Source organism: Mastigoproctus giganteus, chromosome 10 (genome assembly GCF_048544385.1).
Source record: "Mastigoproctus giganteus isolate SK-2022 chromosome 10, ASM4854438v1, whole genome shotgun sequence".
Taxonomy (NCBI): Eukaryota; Metazoa; Arthropoda; class Arachnida; order Uropygi; family Thelyphonidae; genus Mastigoproctus; species Mastigoproctus giganteus.
In genome coordinates this window covers 32,187,444-32,205,788 of record NC_143584.1, presented here as the reverse complement: position 1 = coordinate 32,205,788, position 18,345 = coordinate 32,187,444, and the positions used below count along the sequence as shown (strand labels likewise).

Sequence of the window (18,345 nt, the reverse complement as noted above, 5' to 3'; positions counted from 1 at the left end):
CATTTTAGAAGTGCTTTGTTTGTACCTATGATGCGGCGAAGAGGGCCGCAGAGGGAACACTCCTTTGGGGAAGCCCTCTGGAGCAGAGAATGCGGTGATGATGGTTCTGATTTCTAATACATAGGGTTCTGGACTGTAGGAGTTTCTTAAGGAGAACTGTAATGTGGCCAGAGATTTTGAAGTAATTGCAAAGTATGGCACATATTATATACTTGTGGAAGTGGATAATTTGAATAAATTCAAGAAAAAACTAAACAAACAATTGAAGGAGATTGATAGGTGGAAGAGGATGTTTGCTTTCTTGCATCGTTTGCCACTATTGTTACATATTTCAGGCAAAGTTGTTCTTATTTTCATATCAGAATTATAAATTATTATTATTAATATAAATTTATTTCCGAAGAAATGTCCCTTTATAGCTATGCAGCTAGAGGACAGGAGTTAAATACAGAAATTAAATAATGACAGACAAATGCGTCGTGTACAGAGCTCAGATACGGTGAAAGAGGCCTATGCGCTCCGGATTTATATTATTAAAACGAAAATTATAGTTCCTCAGAGCGGTTTAATATACTTAGAACATACATTAAACTTTGTATATTAAACCGTTCTTTGTATGTTCTAAGTATATTAAACCGCTCTGAGGAACTATAATTTTCGTTTTAATAAGAGCTCAGATACAAAACACGGCCTTAAACAGCCTCTGGTGAAAAAAAAATAAAGATGCAACATATAAAAGAACAGTACATACAGATACAACAAAGCATGGATAGAGCAGTATCTCCGAGAGTCCACCTAGAGCATGACGAGGGCATACATGTCTGCAAGAGTGGAAGATCTGTAGGTTGTGTCCTTGCAGGTCTTCTCAACTTTTATAGTTAACCTATTCAATATTTGTAAGGAGTTATGTGGAAATATATTGTCCAGAGAGAACATGCTACGCAGCTTCGATCTGTATGGAGATGTGTTGGTCTGGCGATGATATCCCAGATATCAGGTTAGCTCAGTTTTCCGGATAGAAGCTGAGGGAGAGTAAGAAGGTTCCTAGAGATGGTGATATCTCCAAGGAAGCATATTAAGGTTGGTGACTAGAACAGATTTTGAGATTGTAGGTGTTATACCGGCAGTCTTATTTAGCCATTTCAAAACCCAGTATTCCAGGGATAGGAACCTGGCTTGGTATGATGAGAGTGAAGAGGATCACATAGTAGAGGCATGTAAAGGAATTGGGATTATGCATCGAAGAATGTATTTGATGATAAGGTGCGGCTTGTGGAAGTTGAAGATCTCCTGTTTTACTGCCCATAAAACCGCATATGTTTTCATTCGAGTGGCATTAAAGTGAGGCAAGAAGGTGAGGTCTTTGTCTCAGGTGACACCCAAATCCTTATATTGGGTTACTTTTTTAACTAGGGAGTTCGCTATAATGATGTTCACATCGTTGATATTTCCCTTCTTGGTGAAAGAGAGGTGTGAGATTTTCTCCTTGTTGATGGAGAGAGCCCAATGTTGGAGCTGTCAGTTGGAGTGATAGACTGGAGAGACTGGGGGCATTTTGTGACAATGAAGAACTTTATATCATCTGCGTACGTGGTAAAGTTAGCATGATTTGCGAGGAAGTGTTCTAAAAATGCGGCGAAGAGGGCCGCAGAGAGAACACTCCTTTGGGGAAGCCCTCTGGAGCAGAGAATGCGGTGATGATGGTTCTGGACTGTAGGAGTTTCTTAAGGAGAACTGTAATGTGGCCAGAGATTTTGAAGTAATTGCAAAGTATGGCACATATTGCATGGATGGACAGATTGTCAAAAGCCGCCTTAATGTCAAGGAACACACTGTCATGTCCAGTTGCTCTTTGTTGCTTAAGGTACCTTCAATTCTGAACAGTGTGTCCATGAGGTTGGTGATCGTGGATCGTCGAGATAGTACACTATGGAGGTATGGAGGTTTTTGGCCGAACATGTAATGGGTAAGAGCAGGGAATATGGCTTTTTCCATGATTTTGAGAAAGGTGCATCCCACGGCAATTAGTCCGTAATCGTTAGGTGATTTTGGGTTAGACTTTTTTGGCACCGGAGAAACATTAACGTGTTCCAGATGGTAGGGTAAGCTTCTGTTTCGAGGATGGAGTTGTATGCGTCAAGCAGGAGGTCGATGATATAAACACTGCATAATTTAATCATAAAAACAGGGAAGCTATCCGGGCCAGTGGGGGACTTGTTGGGTGACTGTTGATGACCTCAGTAAGGCGCTCCTTTGTAATCGCTATTTTATCCAGTGATGTTTGGTTAGCTGGTGGATTGTTGTTGTTGGTGTAGATCCTTTTCCCAAGTTTCATTCTATGTATTGTTAGGTAAGGCCTTTCTTTTGTTTTCAATGCTAGGATTGGTCTCTCTCTTTCTCAATATAATTACATCACATTATTGAGTATCTTATTCTTATAATTTTAAGGATCTTAATTGATTTAATAAATAGTATATAAAATTTTTTTATAGATTTTATTATTGCTTTTCAATATTTAATGTTTTCATTTCTTTTTTTTTTTCTTTTTTGCCTAAACATTTTCTATATTTTACTATAAGCTAGTCTTAGTTGATTCCGTGCATATTCAATGATATCCCTATTCCTTTACTGAAATACGAGGACCCATCCTCATGAATTGATGCTTTGAACTTCTTTTTATGTCTGAATGCTGTCATATTCTAAATTTTATGTCTCATGAATTATAAGACTTCGAGATCGATTGGGGTACTATTTCAATCCTGTTTGTTCTCTCACTTCACCTTTTTTAGCCTCAACATATTTCTAATCCTCTGTCAGTCCAACCCCCCTCTTTTCTGTATATAATTTGTGTACATATTTGTTCAGTGTACTATCTGTTGGACTAGCTGTTATTCTGCCAGTATATTGATAAATTTGGATGAATTATTGCTTTTTTTATTACATCTTTCTGACTTAGGCCTTTTGGCATATTATTAGGTTTTACAATTACTGGCAGGTAGAAATCAGAAACAGATAGCGTGCTGATTAATATTTGGATGTATTGAATGGTGCTAGTCCTTGAATGCCATTCAAATGTATTCTTATATGATAATCAGAAAAAAAAACTTATTGAATGTCATAACTGTGGGTCCTCTGATATAAGAACTTGCTGTGACTAAGTTTGTAACTGTTAGTTATAATTTGTATGAAGTGGTTCAGTCAGACCTGGAAAGATGCCACCGTGGCTGTCTGAATTCAATATTTATGTGTGGATAGCAAATCGTTCGCTGTTTCATGCTATGACGTGACCCCCCCCCCAAACAATGAAGACTATTGCTTCTGCTCAATTTTAGATTTTTCGATTAGCAGAAAAATTAGAAAAGGATGTCCAAAGTTGCTTCTGTAGTGAAACACGTAAAGAAGTTTCCATTCCGATAAATAAGAGGTGGACCCAAGTTATATTCCACAGTGTATCAAAGAATCTCACCTAATTGTATCAAGTGGACTTAATGATCTTCCGTATTTAGAAAAAGAAATGAAAAAGAAAAATTCCCGCATTTTATAGTGTGTAGGATTCCTTTTATATGTTCGTGTATTTGAATAGAAAAATAAAAGAATTGGTACTTGGACCCAAAGCTGAAGCATGACGACCATTCATTCATCCATCTGAAGAAATATAAAATCTGTTTTAGTACATTACGGAAACAATAAGATTTTCGATGTCTTGTAGACATTCTGTTGAATTCAAGACTTTTACGAAAGTAAATCCCAAACATTGAATTCATTCAACTGTAAGGAACATCGCTTTCAGATGTGGTGATTTTAAAGTCGGCACTTTTATGTGTTGCCTTTACTTTATTTGATGAGTTTCCAAGCGATGCTGTTTTCTCTACTCATTGGACAATCGAACAAACTTATATTGCTAGGATAGCCAGCATGAGAAGAGTTTGAGGCTGGAAAAAGTGATGTAATGTAAAATTATGCGCCCATTAGCGGAACATTTCATAGAAATATAAAGCTAGATTAAATTAAACAAAAAAAAAAGTTGTGAAATCTTTGGACAAAGAAAGTGATGGTTTTAACTATTGAAGGGAAACTTTTCTAAACTTAAATGATGCAGAAATCAGAGGAGTTCTTGTTAGACCACAATTTAGAAAAACCATTGCATGACAGCAGTTTAGAACAAGAAATAAACTCCGTAGCTGAATGGTCGTTTTTTTAATCATTGGATCACTGGTTTTCAGGTAATAAAAACGCTATAAATAACGATTAAAAGAATTGAAGTAATTTTAAAAGTTTGAGTTTCTGGATGTCTCTTAAAAAAAATACATTTTTACATTCACATCTGCATTTTCCGCAACGGTGAAGAAGGCGAAAAGTTTTCACCAGGACAAAGTATAATGAAAAGGGGTATCAAAGAAAATGGGATCCAGCTATTAATAATGCGTGTTTATATCTGGATTTTGCAAAATGTTCTTGTTTATACACGCATAACCACCAGGTCAGAGAAGTTGTTTGCAATAAATCATGAATACAATGGTTACTCGTAGTTAGCAATCACGATGGCTTGAACTACATGTGCTTTGAGTGACCAGAGTTCAAGCCCTTGACTGTTAAATACGGTGTTGTTTCTTGTATTCTTTCTACCTTGTGAACTCCATGGACCGTGTGGTCGTCCCGGAGTATAAACATGATTTGTTTATTTTTTATAGTTGTTTTAATAGAAATTAACTTGTAATTATATAATAATTACGCGATATTTTATTCATATTACCAAAAACAAAATTTGTTAAATCGTGCTACTCTATCTTAAGATAGCAAGCTTAATTAACATTTTAATTGAAAACACTTTTAAAAATAAGTTTATATAAACAATAATTTACATTTATATCACTAGATGTGAAGTTCTCAATGACCATCATTAAGATTTTACAATCAGAAAGAAAACTGATTTTTCATTTTTACCTGTGACAATCCTTCCCAGTACTCTAGAATAATTATACAGAACTTGATAGTACTATAAGCTTCTTGTTATACAGAACTTCTTTTCCCAAGATGAGATGGATTGTAAACGTAAAAAGAACCATACTTGAAAGGAGCAACATGAATTTTGAATAATTCTAAATGAGAGTATGGCCGTATAATTTGTTCAGCATCATCTACAAATTCATAGAGCATAAGTGGGATGCCCTAGAGGGACGGGACGTAGCTCTTTGCCTCATTTATCTATGTGCCCTCCAGGTTCCTAGTAGTGTTCCTTCTGCAGAAGTGGTTCGTATTGCCAACTGAATTGATAAATTTACTTAACGGAAGTACTCAATGAAGTTCTGGTAGTTAGGGACAACCATTACTCTTCATTATACAGAAGACAATTAGGAAATTAATTATTGCAACCCACATGACTTTATCAAATTCATTTTAGAAATGATATTCATTATTTTGAAGATTTTTTTTTTTTTTTTTTGGAATATCTTTATGTGCATAACTGTATTTGATCTGAGCAACAGCTGTTTTGAATTAAACACGATAGCGAGTTTTTGGACGTAACCCTTTCTCCTTTCTCGCTCCCTAAACCGTCGATTTCCCCAAGCTTGAAATGTCTGAAGCACGTCACTTGTGATTCATTTTTCCAAGAATATTTAATTTGGGTTATCTGTTCAGGTAGAAAGATAGCTGCGCAAGGATTTGATTATCTCATCAAGGCGGATTTCAGGGCATAGATGAATGCACAGGCTCATGAATTTACGGTAGAATGCTAATATGAAGCAGGACATTTGACGTGTACATTGACAAGGTCTGTTTATCGGCTTTCTGTTTAACAGTGGAGAAATAACTTCGTTAGTCGATAACAGTACATGGCATATGTCGTTGAGTGGGATAAATAATTAAATTCCAGCATAATTTATTATTTACAAATGCATATAAGATTTAAAATAATCTGGCCATTTTATTTCAGACGAAGCTTAAGGGGTTAAAATAATTCCAAACTCGCCCCTACAGAGGCAAAAATTATTTCTCGATGTAGTGCCATTTGGTGGCCATAATGAATGAAAGCGAAGGGGATGGAGCACATTTCAGACCCCTATATAGCAGAACCCAGAAAATCAAGATGATGTCAGGGGCGCGAATGTTCAAATGTAATCGATAGCTTTGGGATGTTTTTTTCCTCTGGGTGTGTGGGCGTTACCAATCTAATACATTTGAAATTTCTAATTAGTAGAGGAACAATTATAAATCCTGTCTTTCAACAGTTCTAGTTAATTAAGATTTCCCGGCCTGATTAACCAGTACCGAGCGAAAACCAAATCTAACTGCAATAACGTCATGCTTTTCGCCTAGTAATTTCAGCCAAGTTAAGAATATTACAGAATTCCACCAGTTAGCGAACTGTTCCTAAGCTTTTTTTTTTTTGTACGTCACATTTTTAACAGAAAGTTTTCCCCCCATATACGCTACGATCAGGGTTCTCAAGAGGGGTGGCGGTGTTGGTAATTTTGGATTCCAATTGCTTCTGCCTTTTTTACTTAGCTCGTATAGTTTCCATGACTACACTAGATGAAATAAGGTGCAATAAGCTAGATGTAAATCGAACTCCTGTTCCCCAAATTACAGCCCAGATTCACCCTTCCTGCTTGATGGAAAATCTCATTTAGTCACAAGAAAATCTTCGATTGAGTAAAGGTTACAAATAATTAGTATAACTGGATCCTGCATGATCTCAATCCTTCGTTCAAATCACTTCATTTCAGTCCAAAAAAATAATGATTAAGCTTACTTTTTTAAATACCGTAAACTGTATTAGGTCAATCGAAGTGTGTCAACTTTTTCTGGCTTATTTAAAACTCCGAGATCCGTCCGGTTTGATATGAATAGCTGCAATCTTTTGTGGTTGGAAAATTGAGCTTTTGGCGGCCAATATTAAACTTCATTAAACTTCATTTAGTACTGCTTTTTAGCAGCCAGAACGGGGTCATTTTATGGAGGTTAACTAATATTATGAAATTTTCTTGCCACCGTTCACTTAACAAATTCTTTTAAACCAGAATTTTTTGTACATAAAAGCTAGTGCAGCGTGAAATTAGCTCAATTTTCGAAGTTCTTAATAGATGGGATAAACTAAACGTAGGAAGTGAATATTCGTTTTGTAGTTCTGACCAACGTAAGTATCACTTTGAAGCAGTGTTTTAGTTTCTAAATATTGTTTACACTGTTATGAATATGGCATTGTTTTATTTAAATCTGATTTCATCTGTTTGATCTAAAATTTATTCTTGACTGGGATTTTATTTTTAACTTCATACAGTTAAGAAATTCTTGCATGTATGCACACACCTAGAACGTAAGATCAGTACACTGGTTTTAAGTATATTTGATTTTGTTCTAGGTATTCATGCGGGAGTCTCTAGAACAGGCCCTTGAAAAGGAAAGGGTTAACATTTTACGTGGATCTGTGGTCACCATCCAGCGTTATGTACGTGGTTATCAGGCCAGGAAACGTTACAGAACCATGCGAAGAAATGCCCTCAAGATTCAGTCCAATTTCCGTGGATGGATCGCAAGGTAAAGAAATCAATAAATTACGCCTTTGTTATTATTAAATTTATTTTGTGACCTTAAAGATTTGATTGTACAATACTCCTATAACACATTTTACCTATTTCCTCTGTTTAAGCAGTTATGATCGCTCTCATAAGTTAAATAGGCATTTTGTTAAGTATCCTAATTTTACTAATAGATTATAGTAACATTACTCCCAAGGGCGAAATTTTTAAACTGTTTGCAATGAACAATTTGCTTTTATCCATATGCTGATGATATATTGAGCCAAATTTCTTTTCTTGACATCTCTGATGACTGTAAAATCCACATTCTGAACATCACGATTCAATTTTACGATGTAGGTAGAAAGTTACACCCTCCAGAGTGGACCAATATTAATAAAGCTATACTTATATGTAATATCCAATAACAATCGAATTAAAATATCAGAAAATAACAGCACTTCCTCACATTGGGAATGGTCCTATCGCCGTGGTAATCAAAACTAGTAATATATTGTAATCTATATAATATCGGTGTAGATACACCATAATTAACCTATAAATTTGAACGTATGTAGTGTAAGAGGCATCGTTTTAATAGTATCTCATAGTGTGGATGCTTTCACAACGAGATAGCTGGTATTGCACTACTTCAAATAAATAACGCTTCTCTAGTAGAGAAGACTACTGTTATTTATTTTCAGAGGAAAACCACCACCCAGACGATCTTTTCAAAGCTTGTGGGCTTCATTATAATGCAAAATCCTTGGGAGGTTTTTGTATTATACTGTGATCCAAGCCAGAAGCGGGATTCGAACCCGCGATCTTTGGGTTGCCAGGCACGCACTTTACCCACTTGGTTAGCCCGGTCTGCCCGAAATCTGCATCTCCTTACTGCTTCATAAAGGATAAAGTCATAAACTAATTTTTATGATTTTATTCTTATTCCCGAGAGAAAGAGAATGAGTACTGTAACCGCCCAAAATTTTTTCAATGAAAAAAAAAGGAAAGCAGGAAAAGATATTTGTGTGCACAAACAAAGAAAATAAAAAGAAGCAGAAGGAGTCGCGGCAAGGGCCTTGCACTGCTTCAAAGACTAAATCATTGGATACCATATCAGCAATTTCTTAATGAGTGAGAGAGCCGTAATAAAAAGATAAAAGAACGCGATATATCCTTGCGAAAAACGATCGGATAGGCTAAAGAAACTGATACGATCCCTGATGAAAGCAAACCAAGTGACGTCCTTGGAAAGCGTAAAGTAATTACATGGCCTTCAATCAAATGGTCGAGCGTGGGTGTGGAAAATTCCAGATCGTAGGCAGACATCTTGGATAATTCTGTGGTACCCACGCTCTGCGAGTTCTGTGGAAATAGGGGCCTTCATGCTCCAACATGATAATGCACCATCACAGGAAGTGTAAAGACCTGATTTGAGGAAAATAGGCGCAATATTGCCTCCTTTATCAACAGGGTTGATAAACGAGACGGTCGCCTCTGAAAGCTACGGTTGTTTTTTTTTTCTTTTATTCTGTATAGCGTAACTGATATCCTCTTTTATATTTTATTTATTATTTAACTGCTTTTATTGTATAACCATTGTGTGTTATTTTATCATTTTTAATTTGATCCGCTCTTATATTATGACATTATTTCTATTTTAATAAAGTTTCGGTTATATGGTTGGTGTTTTGCATTGCAGTTATTATTGAATCATAACTAATTGAGACTCGTGACAGAGAAGAAAAATGCATGGGATGCATATAAATTGTTATTTGGTTTTTAAGAGCATTAGCAACTAAGGCCATATTGCTCCGGGGATATGCAGTGGTCATTCTCTGACCTTTCCGCATCCTCCGTATTTGGTGTTCATGGGTTCGAACCCCGGTCTAAATCAAGAAGCGTGTGCTATGCACTGCTGCTCCTGCCCACCTGGCTACGTAGGCGCCGATGGGATGCATATAAATTATCAGGCGACACAGAAGCCTATGGCAGATATAAGCTAGTCTGTAATCAAGTCACAAAGGAGGTTAGGCATGCGAAGGCATGCCTAACCTCCTTTTTAACAAAATTTTACTGCAGCGAATCCATTCAGATCACTTTTTCAAACAAAAAGAATAAAAATAACATCACATTCCTTCAAGATGGCCTTCCTATCAACACTCATCACACAGATTTAAAGTCACTTAGGAGTCCTTGCAAACACCAAGAAAAACTCTTGCAGCCCTCTATAGATAACAAAGCAAGAACTGATCGGTGTTTACTATTGTAGCCTCATAACGCAATATGTCCAAATATTGTGTCTCGTCTGTTGCACTCTTTGCATTTGTTGTTTGGTCCTCCGCATCGTCTACTCGACTGAAGAGCTTTCTTAGTATAGAATACTGGATCCTAATGTGGCTAAACAGGACACTCGAAAACCCTACATAATTTCAAGAAGTATCCTATATACCGCCTTTAACTGGACCCCTAGGAATTAATCATAACCAGCACTGACATCTGAAAAAGCTGCTTACATTCAGAATAGATGTACCAAACTTTTCTGAAATCATTTCTTTTTTTCGCAGCCGAAGGATAGCACACAGAGTCGAGGCGAGACTGCTGAACTTCAACCATGATCAGCTCAGAAGCCTACAACTAAAACGGATGTTTCCATCCAATACGGTATATCTTGTAAACCCTCTGGCCATAGATATCGAGCAACTGTGTGCTAATAAGACCTACAGAACTGCCATTTTTCAACAACCTTTCCAGCTGATGGAGAACCTCTTGACAGCTCCGTGTGTCACAGATTCAGCGACGGTCATTTTCTATTTATTCGATGTATTGTACTATTTTACTTATTGTATATATTCCACTCTGCCGTTATACTTGTTATTCACATATCAGTACGTATTTTAACCAACATCATTTTGAAATAGAACACTGTCTGAAACATCTGGAAAGGATGACTGACAGACTTAAACAACAAGCATTAAACTATAAACCTACGCGAAAGAGAAGCCGACATCCAAGGAGAAGATAAAGAAGCCAAGCACATCTTGAGAAATAGGAACAGGCTTAAATAAGACTAACTCTAAACTCCTCAGACACGACAACTACATTATCCCATGGTTAAAGTACAGGCACAGACCACGCATCAACTGACTAACTGTAAAATGTTCAGGGTCATTGTTTTCCCGGTATGGATTTTTCATTGAAAAATGTACAGCATATGTTATTTTTTTTAAAATTTTATAATAGGAGGTAGTCTCAGCTAAAATAATTGTAACGGTAACATATGTTTATCATTAATCCCATAGGAGGCGTTATAAAACTGTCAGAAAAGGGATAATAAGAGCCCAGGCCAATTATAGAATGATAAGACAGAAAAGAGAATATGAAAAGGTTAGTGCAACGTTTTTGTTTTTATTATTTCATGCTTTCCTATTTTTCAATAATTGAAGCTTCAGAAATGATTAAAATTAGTTTATTTATGTATTGGCTAAAGTACCGCGTTTTGATTTGGTTGCAATGATCCAGCACAACAACTAACTTAGAGGCAAATCTCTTAGGTTAGTGGTTGTGCTGGAGTATAAACAGCAGCCAATGCACCAAACTTACAGAAGCAATAATAATAATTTTAATAAATTTATATGTTTTATCAGCATTTCCCATAAATATTTAAGAATAATATAAGATACGAAGTTTAAAATTTTTGCAATTATATAATTAGTGTGCATTTCTGCTTGGGACCCATGGATAGAGGGGTGTCAATCCACTCCTGGCTCTGAATCACGTAGATAAGCCTCGGGTCATTGATTAATCAATCAAAAGATTATACAAGTTAAACATTTATGTTTAACTTGTATAAGCAAAAAGAGTGTTAAGCTACATTTTGGTAGTCCAGACAAAATATTTTATTAACGTACAGTTTCCTTAGGTAATGAAGCAATTTTGACATTACTAGCTTAAAATTGATCCATTCTTTTATCGTGATCAACTCTACGTTGGCCATGGGAAAAGTATGGCTCAGGTTGAGGCTAACAGCTTTAAATGTTTATTCCTCCTCCCTGCCGCTGATTTTCGCGGTATAAATTAGGTGAACAGAGAACTGCAGCCACTTAAGTCGATTAATACAATTATTCTGCTGCATGGCCAGTCATGATGGTGGCTTCTGTAATACTAGCATCAGCTAGTACACTGACAGCACATCCAATTATGTTCTTTGCATAGTGTTGGGAGGGAAGCGGGTCTAGATTCCTATGAAATATGATGCAAGAGCACTAATTTTGGGTTTCAGTTTGTGGGCAGGCACAACTGAGAGCTCGAGAGAATTGAGAAAATCTTAGTGGATTCCACTGAAACAGTTCAAGTTTAATTATCAGATGCAATGTTTCCATTTTCTTATTTTAAGCAGACTTTTGACCAACTGTCCACCAAAGGAATCATCAATTAGGTGCGCTTACACGATTCTTGTAAAGTAGTTACTAAACGTTATGCCGAGTAAATATTGTTTAACTTTGCCAATTTTTCTGGATGAAAAGCCGGTTTCCGAGGAGGAAACGAGAGGACTTATAAATCTCTCTCTCTTTCTCTGGTTAACTCTGCGACGGTATTAAAGTAAGGCCCTAAATCTCCCGTCTCTTGAATATTCGAACCCAACATTTTTCCACACGATGTAGGACTGCGATTTAACCACTATTCATCACCCTCATTCAATGACTAACAATGTTGGCGAATATTACCAGCAATTATTAGAAATCATGCGATCGATGCACAGCACTTCTCTCAGAAGATGATCCTGTGCTCCTAAGGGACCATTGCTTTTCCATTGCTCCTGGAAATGTTGCAGATGAGCGCCTCTTTACTTTTAAGATCTAAGTGCAACTTCAAAATTCATGATGCCCCGTTTTGTTTCTATTTTTGATCACATCAAAAATTGCAAAATTCCAAACAAATTAATTTAAAGTTTTACTCAACATTAAACGTTTCAGAGAAATAATATTACTCGCACTAAATTGGCTGCTTACATATTGTCTTTTTAATAGGAATAATTTGCCCAAACATTTAATATGAATCGAGAGTCAATGGAGAGCCAAGTTAAGAAATGGGATTAAGTAATTTGTGAACAGCTTATTAAGTTTCATTTGTTTTTGTCATATTTTCAGGGCTTTGTATGAACATAAAAAAAGTAGTCATGTTAAAAATAAACTTTCAAATTTCAGATCAAAGCTATATTAGCAAGGAAGAGAGAAGCTGATAGGATAGCTTTGGACAGAGCGAAAGAAAGAGCAACACGGGAAGAACAAGAGCGTGTGTCGCGTGCAGTTGCTGGAGTCAACCATTTGGAGATACCAGCTGAACTTGCTTTTATCTTCAGTAAACTTGAAGGTTTGTATCTACTACTTTTGTAAATATTAAGGGAATTTTGTTTGAATAGAGTTCGGAAAGATAAGAGCAGAAGGAATGACATTTGCGGTTTCTTCTCCTGAATCTGCCCCTTCCGTTGCTATTAATCAAAACTGTGATAAAATGTGAATACAAAAGCTTCTCTATTTTCAGATTGGCAGTGTCTTCAAAATGATCGTAATATCGTGAAGGTTGTAGGAGAAGTGGCCAAACTGCGCCATACAGAGAGAAGGTTGCCATATGACATCGATCAGCACGCATTTACCAAGTTTACCAACGTCTACTTTAAAGCTCATATCTGGGGGATGAAAAGGGAGCCAATAAAAACGCCCTTTCTTTCTAAAAACAATGAATGTGATTATCAGGACTCTTTAGCACTCTTCAAATTGGTTAGTATTTCTTTAAAAAAACTTATTAGTATATATATTAAACTAATAATAAAATGCAGCATTAAGATTTGAAGATTTTATATGGAAATTGACTTTAACTAGATTTATGGAGTATTCTCAATACGATATAATCCTTTATTTTCCTAAACTTTTCATTTAAGAATATAATATCTCTAATTTCAATATTATTCTGCTATTAGCTTAAACTAAATATACATGGATGCCCTCGCTAAATTATAAAGTTTTTATTTAGAACTTGAGGTGATGGAGACCGTGGATATTTATACAGACATTTAATACGAAATATTTCGTACAAACTATAATTCAATTTATGACAAAACCATTGGAAACTGTAAACTACTTGAATGTTTCGTTTCAGATTCTTCGTTTTATGAATGATAACAATTTGAATGGGAAAAGAGAGAAATCTTTGGGGGATTATATTGTTCAAAAAGGTCTCATAAACGATTCAATGAGAGATGAAATTATCTGTCAACTTTGCAATCAGACGTGGAAGAACGAAAATGAAGCCAATAACGAAAGAGGATGGCTATTAATGGCCAATTGTCTTAGTTCCTTCCCACCAAGCAAACAACTGTATAAATATTTGCTCAAGTAAGTGATTTTGGATCGAAATAAAGGGACTTCAGCATGATAGTTGATAATTATACTTACTGGTTTATTTAAAAAAATAAATCCTGAAAATGCAGATCTGTTTTATTTTATCATTTATTAAACCGAATTAATTTCATTACAGTTTAAAAATCTCATGAATAAAGCGTAATATTCAATAATAAAATGTTTATCAATTTACTACAAAATCAGTATTTTTTATCTTATTATTGTTATCAACTGTTAATATTTATAAAACTTTTACTTCTTAATATTTATTAATAAGTAGTTGTAATACTTGTATTAATCTTATTTTATAGCCGCATTATCAGTTTTAATAGTAAATCTAAATTTTTTTTTCAATACTTTGTCCAGATATGTGTCGGACCATGGATATGATGGTTACAAAGCCCATTGCCAAAGATTATTACTACAGTGCGGTGGATTAAATCCTGAGAATGCACGGACCTATCCACCCACCCTTTTGGAATGGAAAGCTAACATAAAAAAAGCCAATATGGCACTGGAAGCCAAGTTTGCCGATGGTATGTTATTAAAAAAAAGACAATTGTATTGTAATAAAATTTAACACTACTACTTAGTTACGTTGACCATGAGATACTGGAACTTAAAGTAAACTTCTAAACAGTGTTGGATTCAATAAGTTCAAGAGATTACCATCCGACTGGACCAAAAAGAATTCACTTACTTTATTTCGAGTATGACTGCATTCGCATCATGAGAATATTTAATAAGATTTGTTAATTTTTAATATATGAATAAATTCTACTCTTTGGGCTTCGAATTGTCTAAAACTAATCATTAAGGTCTGTAAAACTTTCATTTTATATCTCTGTCGCATTTTTTTCTATAAGTGCATATATAAAGTTAAGTATTTATCTACAAAATAAAAAGGAACCAATTATCTGAAAATCTCGCGAATCTTTAGTCAAGCTGCAGTTGATATTGTTCCTCTTGGGCCAAATATTACTGCAGCTTTGCTGAAGGGGTTTATCAGGCTAGGGAAAGACTCTTTAGCTGGACCCACTTAAAAGGATTAAATATGCTTGAATCCGGCATTGTGAGTATATTATATTGAAGTACTACTTTTGATTAAAATACAGTTTTAACTGAAATGTTCTGTTTTCAAGGAGGAGTGATGTCTGGAGCGATTGAATCTTGGACTACAGGAGAGGAGTTTGCCTCTAGCCTACTACGCAACAGGTAAGTTTGTTGCTGTGGCAATAATCATGAAATTCTTGTCTTATCAGAAAGAGATAAAAGAGCTGAAATACAGATGAATTTTTCACATCGCTTACTTTATGAAAACACAAGTTACACGCCTGCTTTTGTTTTCGACTAATCACTGAATATTTTCCTGTTATTTCTAGGGGTATCGAGGAAAGTTTCGGATGGACCGTTGACCTCAACGATGACGGCGACATTTATGAATTAAACGGGTACGATTACGTTCTTGACCTTTTGTCGGAAACAGAGATTCCACCCGCATTTCCTGTCTGCAAGTCTTACTTTCTCGTGTCTGCTAATAAAAATAAAGCAGAAAAGGAACAGCCAAAGCCAAATTGGGCTTCTTCGTAAGTATTTGCTATTTCTTACCAGTTTTCCATCCTCTTTTTCCTGAGCACGCCCACATACATTACACGAGCAATGATTTGATTTAATGTTTAGAAAGGACTTTGTACAGCTTATTTAATTTTACATAAGTGGCATAGGAGAACTAGTTAGTAATTACATAGATTAAAATTGTAGAAAATGTTCATATTTATATGGAATATATATAAGCCAAGTGATAATTTAATTTTTGTGCCAAACGTAATGCTTTTAATGGTCTTCTGGAAGATGCTGTTCCCTCTTGTGGGGAAGAAATTAAAAGTTGCACTTGTGCTAAATGTTTCAATCTATTTATTGGAAAAAGGTGATTCGCAAGTAGATGGAGTTAACTTTCTTGCGAGGGTTGCCATCCTTTTTGACTCATATGATCAGGTAGTTCATATTCGATCTTCACGTCAATGATAAGTCGTGGAATAGTTGCATTTGGCTCAGGATAGGACTCCATATTATTAATGAAAAATTTTACTTATAGAAGAGTATTTTGAATTCTTTTTATACAAGGTACAGAGAAATTCATTAATTAGATAGCAAGATCCACAGGATCACATTATTCACTGAAGTATGGAAACCGTATTTGTAGTTTTTATCTGTGTAGATAAAATGTTATCTTGAAGAAGTGAATTGCGATTGTTTCCTGGTTAAAGTAAACTTTTATCAGAGTGTATTATCATCGGAACGAAATGATACAGACCCAAAATCTACTAACATAAAGGTTATCATATACTTTAAATCTACTAACAGATAACAATCAGTACTTTTTTAATACATCCGTTCTTTTTGATTAAAAACGATGTGACAGTTTGATTTGTTATGGCTTTTTCTGATAGTTAAAAATCCGATATTTTAGGTAGTAAAAATACAATACGAATTTTTAATTAAAAATGTATTGCGTTATTTATATTAGATCTCATTGAAATTTTCTCAACAGACCACACAACCCAGAGCGAATTAACACATTTGAAATCGAGGTAGAAGAAGCGCCGCCTGCCCCAATAAGACATAGACCACCCTCGCCAAGGCCAGTCTATCCTTTTGCTCACAGAATGGAGGAACCAAATCGCATTGAGAAACAAGCAGTACGAGAAATAGGTAAGTAGTTTTTAAGCTTCTTGGCTGCTTCTAGCACTTTAGCCTTCTGTTGGATTCCTAACAGATTTAAATCTAGAACTATACATTGTAAGTGGTAGTTTCTTTACTATTTTACATTTTTATTTTACATTCATTATAGTTATGAGAGAAAGCAGACTTCGAGAAGAAACACGAGCCAAAGAGATTGTAAATGAGCGAACACGCTCCAGTTCTCATGAGAGGCTAGTAGAAGGTGTCGATACAGCTTTGTCCAAGACCAGTGCCTTGAATGATCGATATTTCGAAAGCAATAAACGATCGGACACAAAGGAAGAACCCAGAAAAGAAGAAGTGACTGAGCCACCTCCAGTTGACATCCGAGAAAACATAGTCCTATCTAGAAGTAAACTAAATGAAAGATATGAACGTGAACATCATGGGCCTGCAGGATTATCAGAAACGAGCAAATTAAACAAGCGTTACCATATAGCAAATACCACAAGCAATCAGGCGAACTTGGCTAAAGAATTAGACGAAATAACAAGCATGTCCTCCGACCTTCCAGCCAATCAAGGTGGACTCCCAAATAGTCCATCCAGTCCAAATGCATGGCAAGAGGAACTTGGACTATCATCTTCAGCGCTCAACGAACGCTACTTTCACAGGTCGGAGATCACCAAAGGTTCCATGCCTCCGACGATTGTTGAGGGGAGCGAAGCCAGTAGCCGCCTCCATGAACTTACAAGTAGAAACATTCCACAGAAAGATCATGAGAGGTTAGGCCATCTCAATGGACACTCGTCATTGCTGAACGGTGGTCAGTGCTTAGAACCCGACCAAGATGATCTAGATCGTCCTCATAGTCCTCCTCTTTCTTCACAGACTTCTAATGGAGGGGTGGACTTCCCCGAATTCGACTTCACTGAACTGAATGGTGGAGACGAAGAGCATGATATTGACCAAGAAACCTCCAAATACAGCAGAACAACGGAATCCACGAGGTACGTGAAATACTCGGCAAAGCAACCACAAGCCAAGCATGTATATTCCCATTCCACAAAAGCCCACATCGATCGATCCCGGGAAACTGATTACAGTGGACCACGAAGCTCTGCTATGTCGGATACTTCCGAAGCTCCCTCACTGGCTTCGCACGTTCGAAATGTGCGTATTCCTTCCCACACATCTGATCTAGATCAGTACCTAGATGATCTTTTCAACCCCGTTCTCGATGGAAACCTTGACGAATTAAGCGATGCCCGGTCATTAGCTGCTTCCATTAAAGGTGGCGGAGGACACCCGAAAGGGAAACCGAAGACAGAATTAGGTTTGCATTCTAAAATGGACTCAACGTATTTTTCCCATCAAAACGCGATTCCACAAGATCGTGAGGGAAGTTATAGGAGACAAAGTGTATTATCATCGGGACGAAACGATAAAAGTAATTATTTAGACTCCTACCAATTAATAGATGATAGCGTTAGCTGGTTGAGAGATGCAGAGAATTTGGCCTCGTCGATTCGAGGTGGTGGAAAAGCAGCTGGTGGAGTTGAAACCCAAGTAAGTTAATTTCCATTATTTTTGTACTACTTGAATTTGGCTTATATTTAGTTAGTGTGAATACAGTTAGGTCACTAACTGTATTCACACTAACTTGTATTGCCATCCACAGTGTAGTTTATTAGCATTACGATAAAATTAATTAATTTTTTTGCTACTCTTACCATTTATAT

The 18,345-nt window shown here is 36.1% G+C and overlaps 1 protein-coding gene across 1 annotated transcript in view; it reads left to right on the top strand.

Annotated features, from left to right (window-relative positions):
• The window catches only part of Myo10A (unconventional myosin 10A), a 207,813-nt gene that overhangs the window by 124,925 nt on the left and 64,543 nt on the right, over positions 1–18,345 (top strand). Inside the window, exons 20-29 of the mRNA XM_090384060.1 lie at positions 7,364–7,539; positions 10,823–10,907; positions 12,728–12,893; positions 13,065–13,300; positions 13,680–13,915; positions 14,288–14,457; positions 15,064–15,136; positions 15,304–15,507; positions 16,473–16,633; positions 16,773–18,172. Of these exons, the coding sequence (XP_090240186.1) occupies positions 7,364–7,539; positions 10,823–10,907; positions 12,728–12,893; positions 13,065–13,300; positions 13,680–13,915; positions 14,288–14,457; positions 15,064–15,136; positions 15,304–15,507; positions 16,473–16,633; positions 16,773–18,172 (2,907 nt within the window). The remainder of the gene's footprint in view (positions 1–7,363; positions 7,540–10,822; positions 10,908–12,727; positions 12,894–13,064; positions 13,301–13,679; positions 13,916–14,287; positions 14,458–15,063; positions 15,137–15,303; positions 15,508–16,472; positions 16,634–16,772; positions 18,173–18,345) is intronic.